This window comes from Jaculus jaculus, chromosome 7, assembly GCF_020740685.1.
Source record: "Jaculus jaculus isolate mJacJac1 chromosome 7, mJacJac1.mat.Y.cur, whole genome shotgun sequence".
NCBI classification, from domain to species: Eukaryota; Metazoa; Chordata; class Mammalia; order Rodentia; family Dipodidae; genus Jaculus; species Jaculus jaculus.
In genome coordinates, this window is record NC_059108.1 from 121,664,396 (window position 1) to 121,680,563 (window position 16,168).

Consider the following 16,168-nt stretch of genomic DNA (forward strand, 5'->3'; position numbering starts at 1 on the left):
CCATTGACCTTGATCGGAAGACAAAATCACACTAAGAGGCACCCTACAGTATCTCCTGCAATCCAGATATACTCTTCCTTTTCTGCACTGGGGAAACAGTCCCAATTTCCCCTAGGTAATCTGATCAATCACCCCTACTCACACTAATGTACTTTCTTAGCCTCTTGACTCAAGGGCATCAGGAGCCCAAAGTAGCCATGGGGAATCTTAACTTCCAGTTCAATGAAATATCTTTTGTGCCTCCTAGCAAAAGCACTCCTCACTCTGGAACTGAGACCTCTAGGTCAGCAGAGCACAAGGTTGTGGGAACAGGAAACAAGCAATTGGCTGATGGATCCTTTGGGGGCAATGTTAAGTGATAACATTCCCACTTCCACCCGGTGATCCCTGAACCCATGAATCCTGGCTATATGAGGAAACAGTACCATGTATTGGACACTGATTCAGAGAATATACAGCCTTCTAGAGAACCCTGCCCCAGCCCTCCAAGCTGTTGCCACCTTTGGACTCCATAACTGTTACTTTAAAAAGGCCATTCCACTGTTCAAGCCAGCTGTTTCAGGGTGGTAGGGCACATTGTAAGACAAGTGAATTCCATGATCATGAGCCCACTTCCTCACTTCCTTGGCTGTGAAGTGAGTTCCTTGGTCAGAAACAATGTGCTGTGTGGAATACCGTGACAGTGGATAAGACATTCTGTAAGTCCACAGGGGGAATTTTGGCAGAAGTATTATGTACAGGAAAGGCAAATCCTTACCCAGAATAAGTATCCCAGTAAAGACAAAATACTGCCATTTCCATGACAGAAGTGGTCCAGTGTAGTCAACCTGCCACCAAGTTGCTGGCTGGTCACCCTGAGGAATGCTGTCATCCTGAGGCTCGGTGTTGGTGTTGGCTGTAGCCAGATCAGCCTTAGTAGAAGTGCATGTTATTAGACCATGTATAACCTCCAACCCTGCCAACAGAGCCACTTTGCTCACAGGCCCATACAGCAATGACGGGGTGGGGGAAGTTAACTGATATCCAGAAGTAAGGACCTAGCTTTGGGTCTTATGTTGAGGTCCTTAACTCATTTTGAGGCAATTTTTGTATATGCTATATTGTAAGAGTTTACCTTCCTTCTTTTGCATGTATGTACCCAGTTTTATTTATATTGTTCAAAGAAACCATTCTTTTCCCATTTAGTGTTCTTGGTGCCCTTATCAAATACCATTTGACCATAAATGCAAGGTTTATTTCCAGGCACTCTTTCTGTTCCACTGGTCTACTTCTCTGTGTTTATGTCATTACTGTAGCTTTATAAAGTATCTAGAAAACAGAATGTGTGAATCTTCCAATTTTGTTCTCTTTTTCAAACTTTATTTGGTTGCCTAGGAACCCTTCCTGGAACTGGGAAGATGGCTCAGTGGATAAAGCACTTGTCACAAAAACATGGGGACTAAAGTCACACAAGCATGGGGACCCCAGCACCCACATCAATGCCATATGAGTGTTGTAGCCTATCTGCAACCCCAGGACTTGAGAGGCAGAGGCAGGGGATCACTAGCCAAATCAGCAAGCTCTGAGTTCAAGTGGGAAACCCACCTCAGTAATAACATAGACAGCAATCAAGGAAGACAGCCAATATCAAACTCTGCTTCCATTTTCATGTGTCCAAATCTTACAAGAAATAATCATTGTTCCTGTTCTCAGAGCATCGTTAATTCATTCCCTTCCATTTGAAGCCACTATGATACCAGAACTTGACAGTATCAGTCATCTTTGAAACTTAGCCTGCTAAGAACTCAGTCATTCTTCTCAGAGTATGAAAATAAAACAAGTATACTGAGTGTGCCCTGTTTTTGTTTATTTGTTTTGTTGTTGTTTTGTTTTTGCACTACTAGCAAAGACTTAGGGTGGACAATGGCTATGTGCAAACTGTTTATATTTAGAGACAACAGTTCTTATAGGTTTTATTAGTGATAATGATAACATATATATTATTTAAACCTATTTTTAAATATATATATATATATATATATATATATATATATATATATATGTAATGTATATATATATTTTTTTTTTCAAGGAGAGGAAGAGAGAATGTGTGCTCCAGGGCCTCTAGGCACTGCAAAAGAACTCCAGATGCATGCACTACTTTCTTTTAATATTTTATTTTATTTATTTGTTTGAGAGAGACAGAGAGAATGGGCATGCCAGGGCCTCTAGCCATTGCAAACAAACTGTAGACATATGCATCACCTTGTGCATCTGGCTTATTTGGGTACTGGGCAATTGAATATGGGTCCTTAGGCTTCAAAGTCAAGTGCCTTAACCACTAAGCCTTCTCTCCAGACCTACATGCACCACTTAGTTGATCTGGATTTTTGTGGGTACTAAGGAATCTAACCTGGGTCATTAGTCATTTCAGGCAAGCACCTTAACCACTAAGCCAGCCTAAGTACTTGTTTTTATATATTTAAAAGCCATAGATAAAATGTCATTTAAGCACATTTTCATTTTCCTATAATCATCACTACCATCCATCTTCAGAGCCTTTGGGTCTTTTCAAACTCAAATCTATGTACCAATGAACACTACCAAATACCTTGTATAAGTCAAGCCCTACATTTATATTCTTTTCTCCAAGCCTCTGGCAGCTCATGATCTACTTTTTTGTTGTTATTATTGTTGTTTGGTTTTTGGTTCTTTTGTTTTTTTCTGAGGTAAGGTCTCCTTCTAGCCCAGGATTACATGGAATTCACTCAGTCTCAGGGTGGTCTTGAATTCACAGTGATCCTCTTACCTCTGCCTGCCCAGTGCTAGAATTAAAGGCGTGCACCACCATGCCCCGGTTCTGTGATTTTTAACTGCCCTTTAGGTACCACGCATAAGTGAAACTGTACACTGTTGGATCTTTTGAGACAGGCTTAATTCCTTTACCATAATATCTACAAATTTAGTCCATGTTATAGCATATAGAAAAATGTTCTTGGGTTTTTGTGTTTTGGTTTCTTAGGTGGGGTAAGCACACCCCATGTGCCTGCATCCAGAGGCCAGAGGGGGACATTGGGTGTCCTCTGTCACCTTCCTCCTTGTTTTCTTGAGACAGAGTCAGTGAACCTGGAGCAGCTGGGATTTTTGGTCGGACTGGCTGACCAGGGAGCCCCAGTGATTGTCCTTTCTCCACCCTCCTCAGCACCAGGGTTCCAGGCATATGCAGTGACACCTGTCTTCTCTGTGAGAACTGGGGATTGAACACAGATCAGGTCTTCATGCTTGCATAGCAAGTGTTCTACACACTGAGCCATCTTCTCAGCCCCCCTTGGTTTTTAGCTCCTTCCTTTTGTAAGGCTGAAAAAAATTCCTTTTCTCAAAACATTATGTTCATTCATTTACATTTCAAGACGCATGTAGTTCATCATTCATCTATCAATGGAAACTTAGTTGTTTCTCTCATTTGAGAATGTGAGTAATGCTTCTTTCAACATAGATGAACAAGTACCTATTCATGTTTCTGCCTTCAGTTCTTTTGGATGTATACCCAGAAGTGGAATTGCTGGTTCACATAGTAATTACTCACTTAAATTTTTGAGGAGGGCTGGAGAGGTGACTCAACAGTTAAGGCACTTACCTGAAAAGCCTAACCACACTGGTTCAACTTCCCAGTACACACATAAAGCCAAATGCACAAAGTGGCACATGCATCTGGAGTTTTGAGGTGGTTAGATGCCCTGGTGCACATTTTCTCTCTCTCCCCTTGCAAATTACTATGATATTTTTTTAAAAAAATCAACACTGAAGATATGGCTTAACAGCTAAAGTGCTTGCCTAAAAACCAAAGACTCAGTTTGATTCCCCAGTACCCACGTAAAGCCAGATGCACAAGGCGGCTCACGCATCTGGAATTTGTTTACCATGGCTAGAGGTCTTGGCATGCCCATTCTCTCACTCTATCTGCCTCTCTCTCTGAGTAAAACTTTTTTTAAAAAATGTTTGTTTTTTGAGGTAGAGTCTCACTCTAGCCCAGACTGACCTGGAATTCACTATGTAGTCTCAAGGTAGTCTTGAACTCACAGCAATCTGCCTACCTGTCTCCTGAGTGCCAGGATTAAAGGTGTGCACAACCACGCCCAGCTTAAAAAAATTTTTTTAAATCAAATCATAAATGATTCAAACATTCTGAAGTAACAGATGCCTTAAACTTTCATATATGTCCTTCTGGTGATACATAAACATGCATATTAATATGATTACAATTATACAGTACATGTACAGTTGTACTTGGTTTTTAATTGTTTTTAATTTTTTATTTATTTATAATACCTACATTATTTATGTTTTTGTTTTTCCCAATTCTTACTAACATAAGCAACTCTGAAATACATGTACCTGAAGATTATTAATTCAGTTTCTTTGGAGAGTTCTACAGTGGAAATTATTGGGTTAATTGTTTGAGATTTTGCTTTCATCTTAAAGAAAATCATTTTGGGGTTCTTAAGGGACTGACATATCTTCTGAACACCTTTGATGAATGTATAGTGACTCATATTTTAGTAACCGCTACAAGCATCACTGTGAATTGACTTGATATCATATTTAAGACACCAGGTTACATCTTTTCTGTCTGTTTCCCATTTCTCGGGAGGGAATCCAGTAGGCATGATGAGCGCCTTCACGAGCTGTGTCATAACAACACTCATGCCTGTCTTATGACTGCTTGTTTAGCCCACGCCCGAACATTCCTATTTTCTTATTTTCTTTCAGATGGAATGGGACGAGTCCTTGCTCAAGATGTATATGCAAAAGACAACCTACCCCCATTCCCGGCATCAGTAAAAGATGGATATGCCGTCCGAGGTAAGTACTTGTTGTTGTATTTTTTTTAAGTACATCAGACTCATACTATATATTCTTCTGTACATTTTTGGCTCAGCCAAGGCTCCTGATTATTGTTGTATCCATTTCCTTCATGATTGTCAGGATAACTTTATTCCTAGTTAACCTACCTATTTTTGACAGAACCATGATTAATATTTTACTGTAAAAATACTGGAGAGTTCTATTAGAATTCTCCCTTACAAATAAGTAAATAGGAATCAAATAAAATACACTTAATACTTAAGTGTCTGCACATGCCAGATAACAATAGCTTTGTCTGGAAATTTTCCAAGCTGAAAACACTTACTTGGACCAGAAAAAAAAACAAAAATGAACACATTCCCAACACAAGGACTAAGTGGAGCAATCAGTTCTCTTGCCTTAAACTCTATTAGTAAGATGAAAAAGCAAGAAGCGGGAGGCCTAATTCTTTCTAGAAGGTGCCATATTTCAAAGCTTTGCAACCCCAGATGGTACTGGTAGCTTACACCCTCAGAGTTTCCTAAAACTGAATAAAGCTTGTAAGCAAATACTAAATAGCATTTGCCTGCCTCAAGTCCATTCTAATAGCTCAAGATAAAAATGCAGCTATATTGCTTAGAAACTGTTAGTCATTTTTTTTTTATTTTTGCTTTGTTGTCTATGTACATGATGGTTTTAAATAGGTACATTGTAAACCTGGCATGGTGGCGCATACCTTTAATCCCAGCACTCAGGAGGCAGAGGTAGGAGGATCGCTTGTGAGATTGAGGCCACACTGAGACCAAATAGTGAATTCCAGGTCAGCCTGAGCTAGAGTGAGACCCTACCTCAAAAAAAAAAAAAAAAAAAAAAAAATTAGGTATATTGTGACTTAGTTCAGTTGAGGTAAATAATATACAGTACCTCATATACTTATTTCTTTTGATGAGAGCACTTAAAATCTTCCTTCTTAGCCAATTTTGAAAGACAACATATTTTTATTATGTATGGGTTATTAACACAAAGCTGACGTTGAAAAGGTGTCCCAAAAACCCCCAGCTTACTGAAGCTATTTAGAAAGCCAGTTCCTTTTATCTATTTTTTTAACTGAAACATAAAAAATATACATATTAAAGAGGTAGCATGTAATGTTTCAATATATATGTAGGTCATTGTATAATATTTAAATTGGGCTAAACTTGTCAGTTTAATTTGTGTCTGTGTATATGTGTGTGTGTTAAATTTTGTTTATTTATTTATGAAAGAAAGAGGCAGATAGAATGGGCATGCCAGAGTCTCCAGCCACTGCAAACAAACTTCAGACGCATGTGCCACCTTGTACATCTGGTTTACATAGGTATTGGGGAATTGAACCTGGGTCCTTAGCTTCATAGGCCAGTGCCCTAACTTCTAAGCCATCTGTCCAGCCCTACTTAAAGTTTTTGAGCCTATTTTCTCATCTGTAAAAAGGTAATAACTATCTAGCAATATTACTTAAACAGGTTGTAAGAATAAAGACTGTGGAAAGTCTTAGTGCCTGGGATATACACACATAGAGACTACTCTTCAATAATTGTTTGTCTAAGAGTTCAATAACATTAGCTATTATTCCCACTATTGTTAGAAACACTTTCTCAGGCCATGTCGAAAAATAGAAGGTAACAATCTGAGCTAGGAGTGGAAATACATGCCTGTAGTCCCAGCACTTGGGAGGCTGAGGCAGGAGGATCAAAATTCTAGACCAGCATGGACTACATAGCAAAGAAGAAACCTCTCAAAAACATTAAAAGAAGGGCTAGAGAGATGGTTCCGTGGGTAAGAACATGTATTGCAAAAGCAGGACAAACTTAAGTTTGATCCCTAGCACTCACTTCTAGAACTCTAGCACTAAGCTGGGGCAGAGACAGGAAGATTGGTAGGACTCACTGGTCAGCCATCTAGTCAAAAAACAGAGAGCTCAGCTGGGCGTGGTGGTGCACGCCTTTAATCCCAGCACTCAGGAGACAGAGGTAGGAGGATAGCCTACCTATGAGGCCACCCTAAGACTACATAGTTAATTCCAGGCCAGCCTGGGCTAGTGTGAGACCCTACCTCGAAAAAAAAAGAGAGAGAAAGAGAGAGAGAAGAGCACTCCAGGTTCAGTGAGAAACTGTCTCAAGGAATAAAATGGAAGAGCAAAAGAAGAGGGTACCTGACGTCCATCCTTCTCTGCACATGAACACAGGGTGCACGCATCTACACTCACTAAAAAATAGAGGAGGAGGAGGTGGAGGAAGAAAGAAAAGAAAGGAAATGGCTGAATAGTTATTTGCATATTCTGTATAAATAGAAGAGTGAAGAGACTGACCTTGTTCTGATTTCTGCTAGTATATTGTTGCTCAAGAAGTTGAATAAAGGGGCTGGAGAGATGGCTTAGCGGTTAAGCACTTGCCTGTGAAGCCTAAGGACCTTGGTTCAAGGCTCCAGTTCCCCAGGACCCACGTTAGCCAGATGCATAAGGGGGCACACACGTCTGGAGTTCATTTGCAGTGACTGGCAGCCCTGGCGAGCCCATTCTCTCCCTCTCTCTCTCTCTCTCTCTCTTTCTCTGTATCTGTTTTTCTCTCTGTTTGTCACTCTCAAATAAATAAATAAATAATGAACAATAAATATTTTTTAAAAAAAGAAGAATTTGACCAACAAAAAAAAAAATAAATTGAATAAAAATGTTTAGTAAGTCTCACTAGTTTAGTGCTACTGTACTGTATTAGGTTATTTCTGAAATTGGCAAAGCTAAAACATAAATAACAAATTCCTAATGACTTCCAGGCTGGTTTTTTCTGTAGTGTTGATAAGAATAAATATTGTCCATAAAGAAAATTAATTGTTCTGATAGCTTCATTTCTTATTTCTTATTCGTATGATAAAAGTAAATTCTGTTTTGAGCTCAGTTTGTAGCCATCCAGGGTTACTGCAAATGACAAAGCATCATGTTGAGAGTAGAATAACTACTATATAGTGGGAAATGCTAGTAACAATTAAGGTCTGTTTTTATATTCTTGGGATATCAAGTAGGAGAAACCGAGAAAATAAATTATTTGATATAGAACTATTCTCAGAGAAACTGTTCGGTGATTATTATGTGAAGTAGCCTTCTCAATAAAAACAGACTACTGTACACACACACACATATACACACACACACACACAAATATATTTGGGTTTTTTGTTTGGTTGGTTTTGGTTTTTCAAGGTAGGGTTCCACTCTATCCCAGTAATCCAGACTGACCTGGAGTTTCAGGGTGGCCTTGAACTCATAGCAATCCTCCTACCTCTGCCTCCCAAGTGCTGGGATTAAAGGCGTGTGCCACCATGCCCGACAAGAATTTTTTATGTAAAATTACCATTTAGTGTCTTATTTTCTTTTGTTTAAAACTGTGTTACTTTTAGCTATATAATACCAAAAGCAAAAACCCTCAAGTGATATCTCTCAGTAGAGAAGTCCTAGAAGTTGCCCAGCATGCTGCTGAGCCTCCGTGGTCTCGTTTGCAAAGTGCTGCTCGTGCTGTGAGACCTGTGTCATGTACCAGAGGCACACAATATGACATGACCCTTGTGACCTTGGTTAGATCTCAGTAGGAAGATATGTCATGCATTATAACAGAAGGAGAAAAAAGTCCTCAGAAGACAAAAAGGCAGGTTCTTAGAGCCATGTTCAAGTTTTCAGCTTATTCCCCTCACCTTGGTCAAGATCTCAGGAAAGCAAACTACCAGTGATGATGGCTCTCTGCCACTTCTACGTGTATCACCTCCTCCATGTGTCTTCCTTTACTTAGTTCCATTCTCTCGACTCCCTTTATTCTCCCTTTTTTTCTTCTCCTCTGCCTTTGCCATAGGCCTGCCAGTAATAACCAGTGGCACTCGTGAGCATTGCTAACCCTCTAGGTGTAAAGAGGTTGCTAACTTGCTCTGGATCTCTAAGAGTTAGCCAGTGTCCTTCAGAAACATGTGGGATAAAACTCCAAAGCAGTTGAAGGATCACTTGCTTTAAGGTATGTGGGTTGAAAAATCAAGATAGTAATAAAGTGACTCCGAAAATAAAAAGAAGTTGGTTGTGTTAACACACACTCATAATCCCAGTACACAGGAGAGTGAGGCTGGACAGCCATGTGTTCTAGGCCATTGTGGACTAATAGCAAATGGAAAACAGCCAGAGGTACATAGCAAGACCCTAGGAAAGAAAGGGAAAGGAAAAACGGAAAGGGAGAAAGGACAGGAGAAGAGAGGAGAGGAAAGGAGAAGAGAGGAGAAGGGAAAGGGAGGACAGGAGAGGAGAGGAGAGAAGAAGGGAAGAGAAGAGAGGAGAAGAGAAGGGAAAGGACAAGAGAGGAGTGGAGCAAAGAGGAGAGGAGAGAGAAGGGAAAGGAAAGGAGAGGAAAGGAAAGGAAACGAAAGGAAAGGAAAGAAAATGAAAGGAAAGGAAGGAGGAGGGAGGGAAAGGAGGAAAACAAAAAAATAAGTAGAAACATCTTTCAAAAACACAAGAAAGACTGCATTGGGGATTTACCTCAGTGGTACAGTGCTTGCCTAGCAAGTACAAGGCCCTAGGTTGAGTCACCAGAAACTTGGCGAATGGGAGGGAAACAAGAAAGAATAGCAACTAGATATGGCTCCGCAGCACTTGCTGTTGAGCATGAAGGCCTGAGAGGGCCAGATTCACCTTGAGTTTGATACCCTAGTACCTATATAAACAGATGCCTATGGCCATGCATGCCTATAACCTCAATCCTGTGGGGAGCAGACTGGAAAATCCTCATGCAACTGGAAAAAAATGACAACGCCCAGCTCAGAGACTGACTGTTTCTCAAGAAAAAAAAAACCAAAAAACAAATGGATGAGCAAAAAGAGGGACACACCCAAAGTTATCTGGCCTCTGCATGTGCATGCATGGGACAATGCAACTGTATACACACTGCACCACCCACAAAAGGAGAAAGAGAAAGGAAAGAGAGGAGAGTAGAGGAGAGTAGAACAGAACAGAACAGAAAAGTTTGACAAAAAATTGCTTCTCTGCCTCTATAAGAAATAGTGAACACTGGTATTGGTAGTGGTTAGGCCTTCTGTGGTTAATGGGTTTTGTTTTGTTCTGTTCTGTTCTGTTCTGTTTGTTTTGTTTTGTTTTGTTTTGTTTTGTTTTGTTTTGTTTGTGGTAGGGTCTCACTCTATCTCAGGCTGACCTGGAACTCATTCTGTAGCCCAAGCTGGCCTCAAACTAGTGGTGATCCTCCTACCTCAAGCTCCCAAGTGCTGTGGTTAAATGTGTGCACCACCACACCTGGATAATGGTTTATTGGTTTTTTTAATACTTAAATTTTCACTTGTGAATTTTTCTATATTCACTTGATCTTATAGATCATTACTCCTCAAAAAGTATAGTATAAAAACTCAAAGTCTCAGTAGTTCAGACTTACTGAATCAGAACCTATTTTTGCAAAATTGCCAAATGATTTGGATGCATATTAAAGTTTAGGAAATACTGTTACACAGGAACTAATAAAATTTACTTCTGCTGTTACCAAGAACCTTCTGTGCTTTTAGCTAACTGAGCCTTCCTTGCTGGCAATGTCCATACATGTTTGCCAGATGGAGCAGGTCAGGAGAAAGTGGAGAACATAGTTCAAGTGAACAGGTATTCTCTCCCAAGTCAGTACACCTTGCCTGATAAAAAGGATCTTGCTTCTTAGCATCACTTAAGAGCTCTTTCAGATGCTGACCTGAAATTTGTACAGGCTTGCCTCTTTGCTGCTATGAGTGATTGCCAGCCATTCATGATTCAGTGGCATTATGGAGAACATTGATGCAAGCCTTTTGAGTGTGTGTGGATAAAGAAGACTCAAGAGGGGAGGGTTTCTGAAAATAAATATAAGTGACATGCTGCTAAATATCTCCTAATCTGGCTGGAGGTCAGATGCATATATTTATGGAATTACTTAAGAAAATTTGCAAAACATAAATAGTAATAAATACAAATCAGTTTGCAAACTTCCCTTATATTTACAGGAATACCAAATCTATTTCCTTATTCTCTTAACAAATAGTTACCAACAATCAGCTAGACAGAAGGACATAATGTGAGTCATACAGCATCAGCAAGAGCAAACTTTTTGAGACAGAGAGAGAGAGAATTGACATGCCAGGGCCTCAGCCACTGAAATTAAACTCCATACACTTGCACCACCCATAAAGCACGCACAACCTTGCACTTGCCTCACCCTTGTGCATGTGGTTAATGTGGTATCTGGAGAGTCAAACATGGACCTTCAGGCTTCGCAGGCAAGCACCTTAACCCTAAGCCATCTCTCCAGCCCAAGACCAATTTTACTTAGCATTACTACTATGGCTTGAATGTTGATTCATGTTTTGAAGAAATCATCCATGGATCAGTTGAAAATATATAGAGAATGGCAAATGTAGAATTTTATATTAGGCAACACTTATATGTTTATTCATCCATGCCTTATAAAAGAATTTTTAAGAACCACACGTTCATCTGCTAAATACTTGGAACATTTTATGTAAAATATTGAACATTTTTACTTGTATGGCAAAAAGTAGAAGGTTCTCTGGGACTTATACACAAATAATGTCAAATAAATTTGGACACTACTTAGAATAGTTTCAGGCTACACTATAGAAATAGGTGACCTGTATAGAGGGACTCCTTTATCAAGAAGATGTCATTTGAGCTGCACCCAAAAAGCCAGTCTCGAATCAGAAGACTTTGGTAAGGAAAGAACAGTACAAATAGTGGAAACAGCATTTCAATGGGATTGAAATACGAGTCATTTTAGTAATCAAGGAACCACAGTGCTAGAATTTAAGAATGCCTGAAGTGTGAGGCAGGTGTGGATGAGAATCCTTTGTGCATAGTGCTCTCCATAATAATGAAGCATTTCCCCTTGATATCTCCCTCTTTGTGATTCAGTTTTGTTCTACTTTAAACCGTGCTAATTTCCTCTTGTGCAAGAAATAAAAAGGAAAAAAAGTCTCTGCTGCTATGGGAGATAACAAGTTTATAATTATTTTCCTTACTACAGAAATAATTAAAAATAAACTTGTTCACATTTGAGATGCAGTTGGTATAAAGTTATGAAAGATAATTGATGTGTTAATTTTCTATAATAAGAATATCATTTGCTTTGAAATACTGGAAAAATGGGGAAATATGTTAAACAAAATTAATAAAATAGTAATAATTGTTGAAGTAGTGACTTCTAATCTAAGTTTTTAAATGTTCCTTTAAAACGTGCTTTTGAAAATGAAGTTGCGAAAGTGGTATGATGAAAGCATAATGCAGGTAAATTCTTGTAGTTTTCATAAGTGTTTCTTGAAAACATAACAAGTTTCAAGAACACAAGCTCGGCTGCTATGTGGGCGGGAGGCTGTACTCCTACGTGGGCTCTCCCCGCCTGCTTCCACATGGCAGGCGCTGACTGTACCTTCTTTTCTCTTTCCTTCTCTTAATGTAAGTCTTAAAAAATACAAGAAATCTAAGCATTTTTTCATGAATATAATATCCGTAAAGCATAAGATATGACATAGAAGGGACCCATTGTTAATTTTGCCCCTCTCCACAACAGGTTAACCAAACCCATCTGAACAAAAAATGACTGATAAAGTCCTGTTGGGCTGGAGAAATAGCTCAGTTGGTAGAGTTCTTGCCTGGCATGCAGGAAGCCCTAGGTTCTAACACCAGCACTGCATTAAACCACGTGTGGTGGCACATGCCTGTAATCCCAGCACTGAGATGTGAAGGCAAGATAAAATACTGCCTTGTACTTACATAAAAGAAACAGCCAGGCATGGTAGTACATCTGTAATTTCATCACTGCAGAGGTCAAATCAGTAGGATTGCAAATTCAAGAACTTCTTTAGCTATATGTTGAGTTCTAGGTCAGCCTGTGCTACAATGTGTCAACAAAAGAATAACAAAAGAAAAGAAAGAAGGAAATTAATTCATATGTTCTTTTTAAAATGGAAAGCATTTATCATTGTTATTATAAATATAGTTAAATATTCATATATAAGGCTTCTCTCTTTAGCCTCAAAACTCTTGCTACATTCAAATGGCATGAAATAACAGTCATAATAAAAAACTAATTAGGGCCACGTGTGGGAGCGTATGTCTTTAGTCCCAGAATTTAGGAAGCAGAGGTAGGAAGATCACTGCCTTTTCAACCTACCCTGAAACTACAGGGTGAATTCCAGGTCAGTCTGGGTTAGAGTAACATCCTACCTCAAAAACAAACAAACAAACAAAAGAATAATTAAATAGGTATTACCTTTCCCAGAATATTGATCTAAAGCCCAAATAATCTATCAGGAAAACACTTTAAATCTCCAGGATTTTTTTTTTTTTCATTCAGCCATTATTTTACTGTGGCTAGGTCAAGGAGCATTAAACTTAGATAAAAAATTATTTTCTGGGCTGTAGAGATGGCTTAGCAGTTAGGGCACTTGCCAGCAAAGCTAAAGGACCCAGGTTCAATTCCCTAGTACCCACATAAACCAGATGCACAAGGTGGTGCATGCATCTGGAGTCCATTTTCAGTGGCTGGAGGCCCTGGTGTGCCCATTCTCTCCCTCCCTCTCTCTCTTCCTCTGTCTGTCTCTATCTAATAAATAATAAATAATTTTTTAATATTTTCTATTCCAGCTCTGAAAATGTCTTGTTAATTAAAAAAAAAAAAAAAACAGCCCAGAGCTGGGATGGTGGCTTTGGTTAAAGATGCTTGTTTGTAAAGCCTGCCAGCCTGGGTTTAACTCCAAATCACTCATGGGAACCCCATGCAAAAAGTAGTACAAGCCCTCTGGTGTTTGTTTGCAGTGGTAAGAGGCCCTGGTGCACCCATATACACACATATGTCCAAATAATTTGAAAAATGTAAATAAGTAACCCTGTTGGGCATGATACTGCCCACCTGTAACACCAACATTAAAAAAGCAGAGGAAGAGCTGGAGGGATGGCTTAGCAGTTAAGGCATTGGCCTGCAAAGCCAAAGGACCCAGGTTTGATTCCCTAGGACCCACGTTAGCCAGATGCACAAGAGGACACATGTGTCTGGAGTTTGTTTGCAGTGGCTGGAGGCCCTGGCATGCCCATTCTCTCTCTCTCTCTCTCTTTCCCTCTCTCTCTCCCTCTCTCTCTGTCAAATAAATAAATAAGTAAATAAAAATGAAATATTTTTTTAAAAAGCAGAGGAAGTTCAAGTTCTAGGCCAATCTGATTTACAGTGTAAATTCCTGGTGAGCCAGGACTATGCAGTGTGACTTTGTATTTAAAATATATATATAGGCCAGGCGTGCTGGCACACGCCTTTAATCCCAGCACTCCGGAGGCAGAGGTAGGAGGATCACCGTGAGTTCAAGGCTACCTTGAGACTCCGTAGTGAATTCTAGGTCAGCCTGGGCTAGAGTGAGACCCTACCTTGAAAAACCGATATATATACATATGGCTAGAGAGATGGCGTAGCAGTTAAGGTGCTTGCCTGCAAAGCCAAAGGACCCAGGTTTGATTTCCCAGGACCCACATAAGCCAGATGCACAAGGTGACATGTGTATCTGGAGTTTGTTTGCAGCAGCTGAAGTCCCTTGCATGCCCATTCTCTCTATATATATCTGCCCCTCTCTCTCTCTCTCTCTCTCTCTCTCTCTCTCTCTCTCTCTCTCTCTCAAATATATATATATGTATATGTATCCTATAAAAATAAAAATAAATAACCAAAGGGCTAGGGGCACAGCTCAGTGATACAGCATTTGTCTAGCATGGAAAAACCCCTGGGTTCCATTCCCAACACTGGAAAAATAAAATTGGATGGATGAATGAACAGACAAAAAGACAAGCAGAAAATATGTACTCCAGTTTGGCAGTAGCGCTACCTCTGACCTTGTATTCTGGGCATTAAAGACAGAGCTGCAGCACACCCTCTGCCCCCAACCTGAGCTTGTCTTAGACGCCTCATTTTTTCTGTTTAAATTGCTTCACTCTGTGACTCACTTCCTTCAAAAGTAAAAGCAAGAGAAAGAATACATTATGTTTACTTTTTTGGTTATTCTGAAGACTAGACTGGAAGATAAATAAAATGTTCTGAAGTCATTAAAATTTTTCTAAGAAAGGGGAGAAGTATGTTTATGCATTCTGATATATCCATATGTAGGTGTATAAGGATGCACACATTATTACAGATACATTCACATAGATGAGATAATATTCTTTAGGATAAACCAAAAGAGCATCCTATTAGAAAGGCACAAGTGTGGAATTTTGTTGTTGTTGTTGTTGTTGTTTGTTTTTTTGAGGTAGGGTCTCACTCTAGCTCAGGCTGGCCTGGAATTTACTGTGTAATCTCAGGGTGGCCTCAAACACATGGTATCCTCCTACCTCTGCCTTCCGAGTGCTGGGATTAAAGGCGTGCACCACCACACCCAGCACTAGTGTGGAAATTATAGGATGATAGGAAGGTCATCTCTAGGAACAATAAGAAAAAGCACAAATAGGAACAGTTCAGCTGATCCTTCAGACTTATTGGATACCAAAAATCGAACCAATAGTAAATAAGCCACTGTATGTTCTAGGAACTCAAATATACATTCCATTTTCATAAAGTTTATTGAATAATTTAAGTGAAATTGAGAATTCCAATACTAGGTTCTTGGTCCTTACTATAAGTCCATACTGATGTTTATTCTCTGCTTTGATGCATCTCACAGCTGCTGATGGCCCAGGAGATCGATTCATCATTGGGGAATCACAAGCTGGTGAACAGGTGAGATTTACAGGCCTGAAAGGCACTGAAGCTTTTAGCTTCACAGGCTTGGGCATCTAATTCTAGGCTCCTCACATAAGCATTGTAGAAAACTTTGAGAATAATTAATCAGAAGACTATCAAAGAGATGAAAGGATGGTTCCCATGAGAACAAAAGAAATCTTTCTTTTAAAAAGTATTTTATTTATTAGGCTGGGCATGATTGTGCACACCTTTAATCCCAGCACTCGGGAGACAGAGGTAGGAGGATTGCCATGAGTTCGAGGCCACCCTGAGACTACATAGTGAATTCCAATTCAGCCTAAGTTAGAGTGAGACCCTACCTCAAAAAAAAAAGTATTTTATTTACTTATTTATTTTTTTATTTATGTATTTATTTGAGAGACACAGAGTATGGGCACACCAGGGCATCTTGCCACTGAAAATGAATTCCAAACACATGTGCCACTTTGTGTATCTGGCTTGAGTAGGTACTGGTGACTTAAATTCAGGCTGTAAGGTTTTGCAAGCAAATGCCTTTAAAGCTAAGCCATCTCTCC

The 16,168-nt window shown here is 39.6% G+C and overlaps 1 protein-coding gene across 10 annotated transcripts in view; it reads left to right on the forward strand.

Annotated features, from left to right (window-relative positions):
- Gphn (gephyrin) overlaps window positions 1–16,168 on the forward strand; it is a 450,651-nt gene that overhangs the window by 373,687 nt on the left and 60,796 nt on the right. For all 10 annotated transcript variants that reach the window (XM_045154682.1, XM_045154684.1, XM_045154685.1 and 7 more), the window contains 2 exons: window positions 4,750–4,842; window positions 15,574–15,629. In XM_045154682.1, coding sequence (XP_045010617.1) covers window positions 4,750–4,842; window positions 15,574–15,629 — 149 coding nt within the window. The remainder of the gene's footprint in view (window positions 1–4,749; window positions 4,843–15,573; window positions 15,630–16,168) is intronic.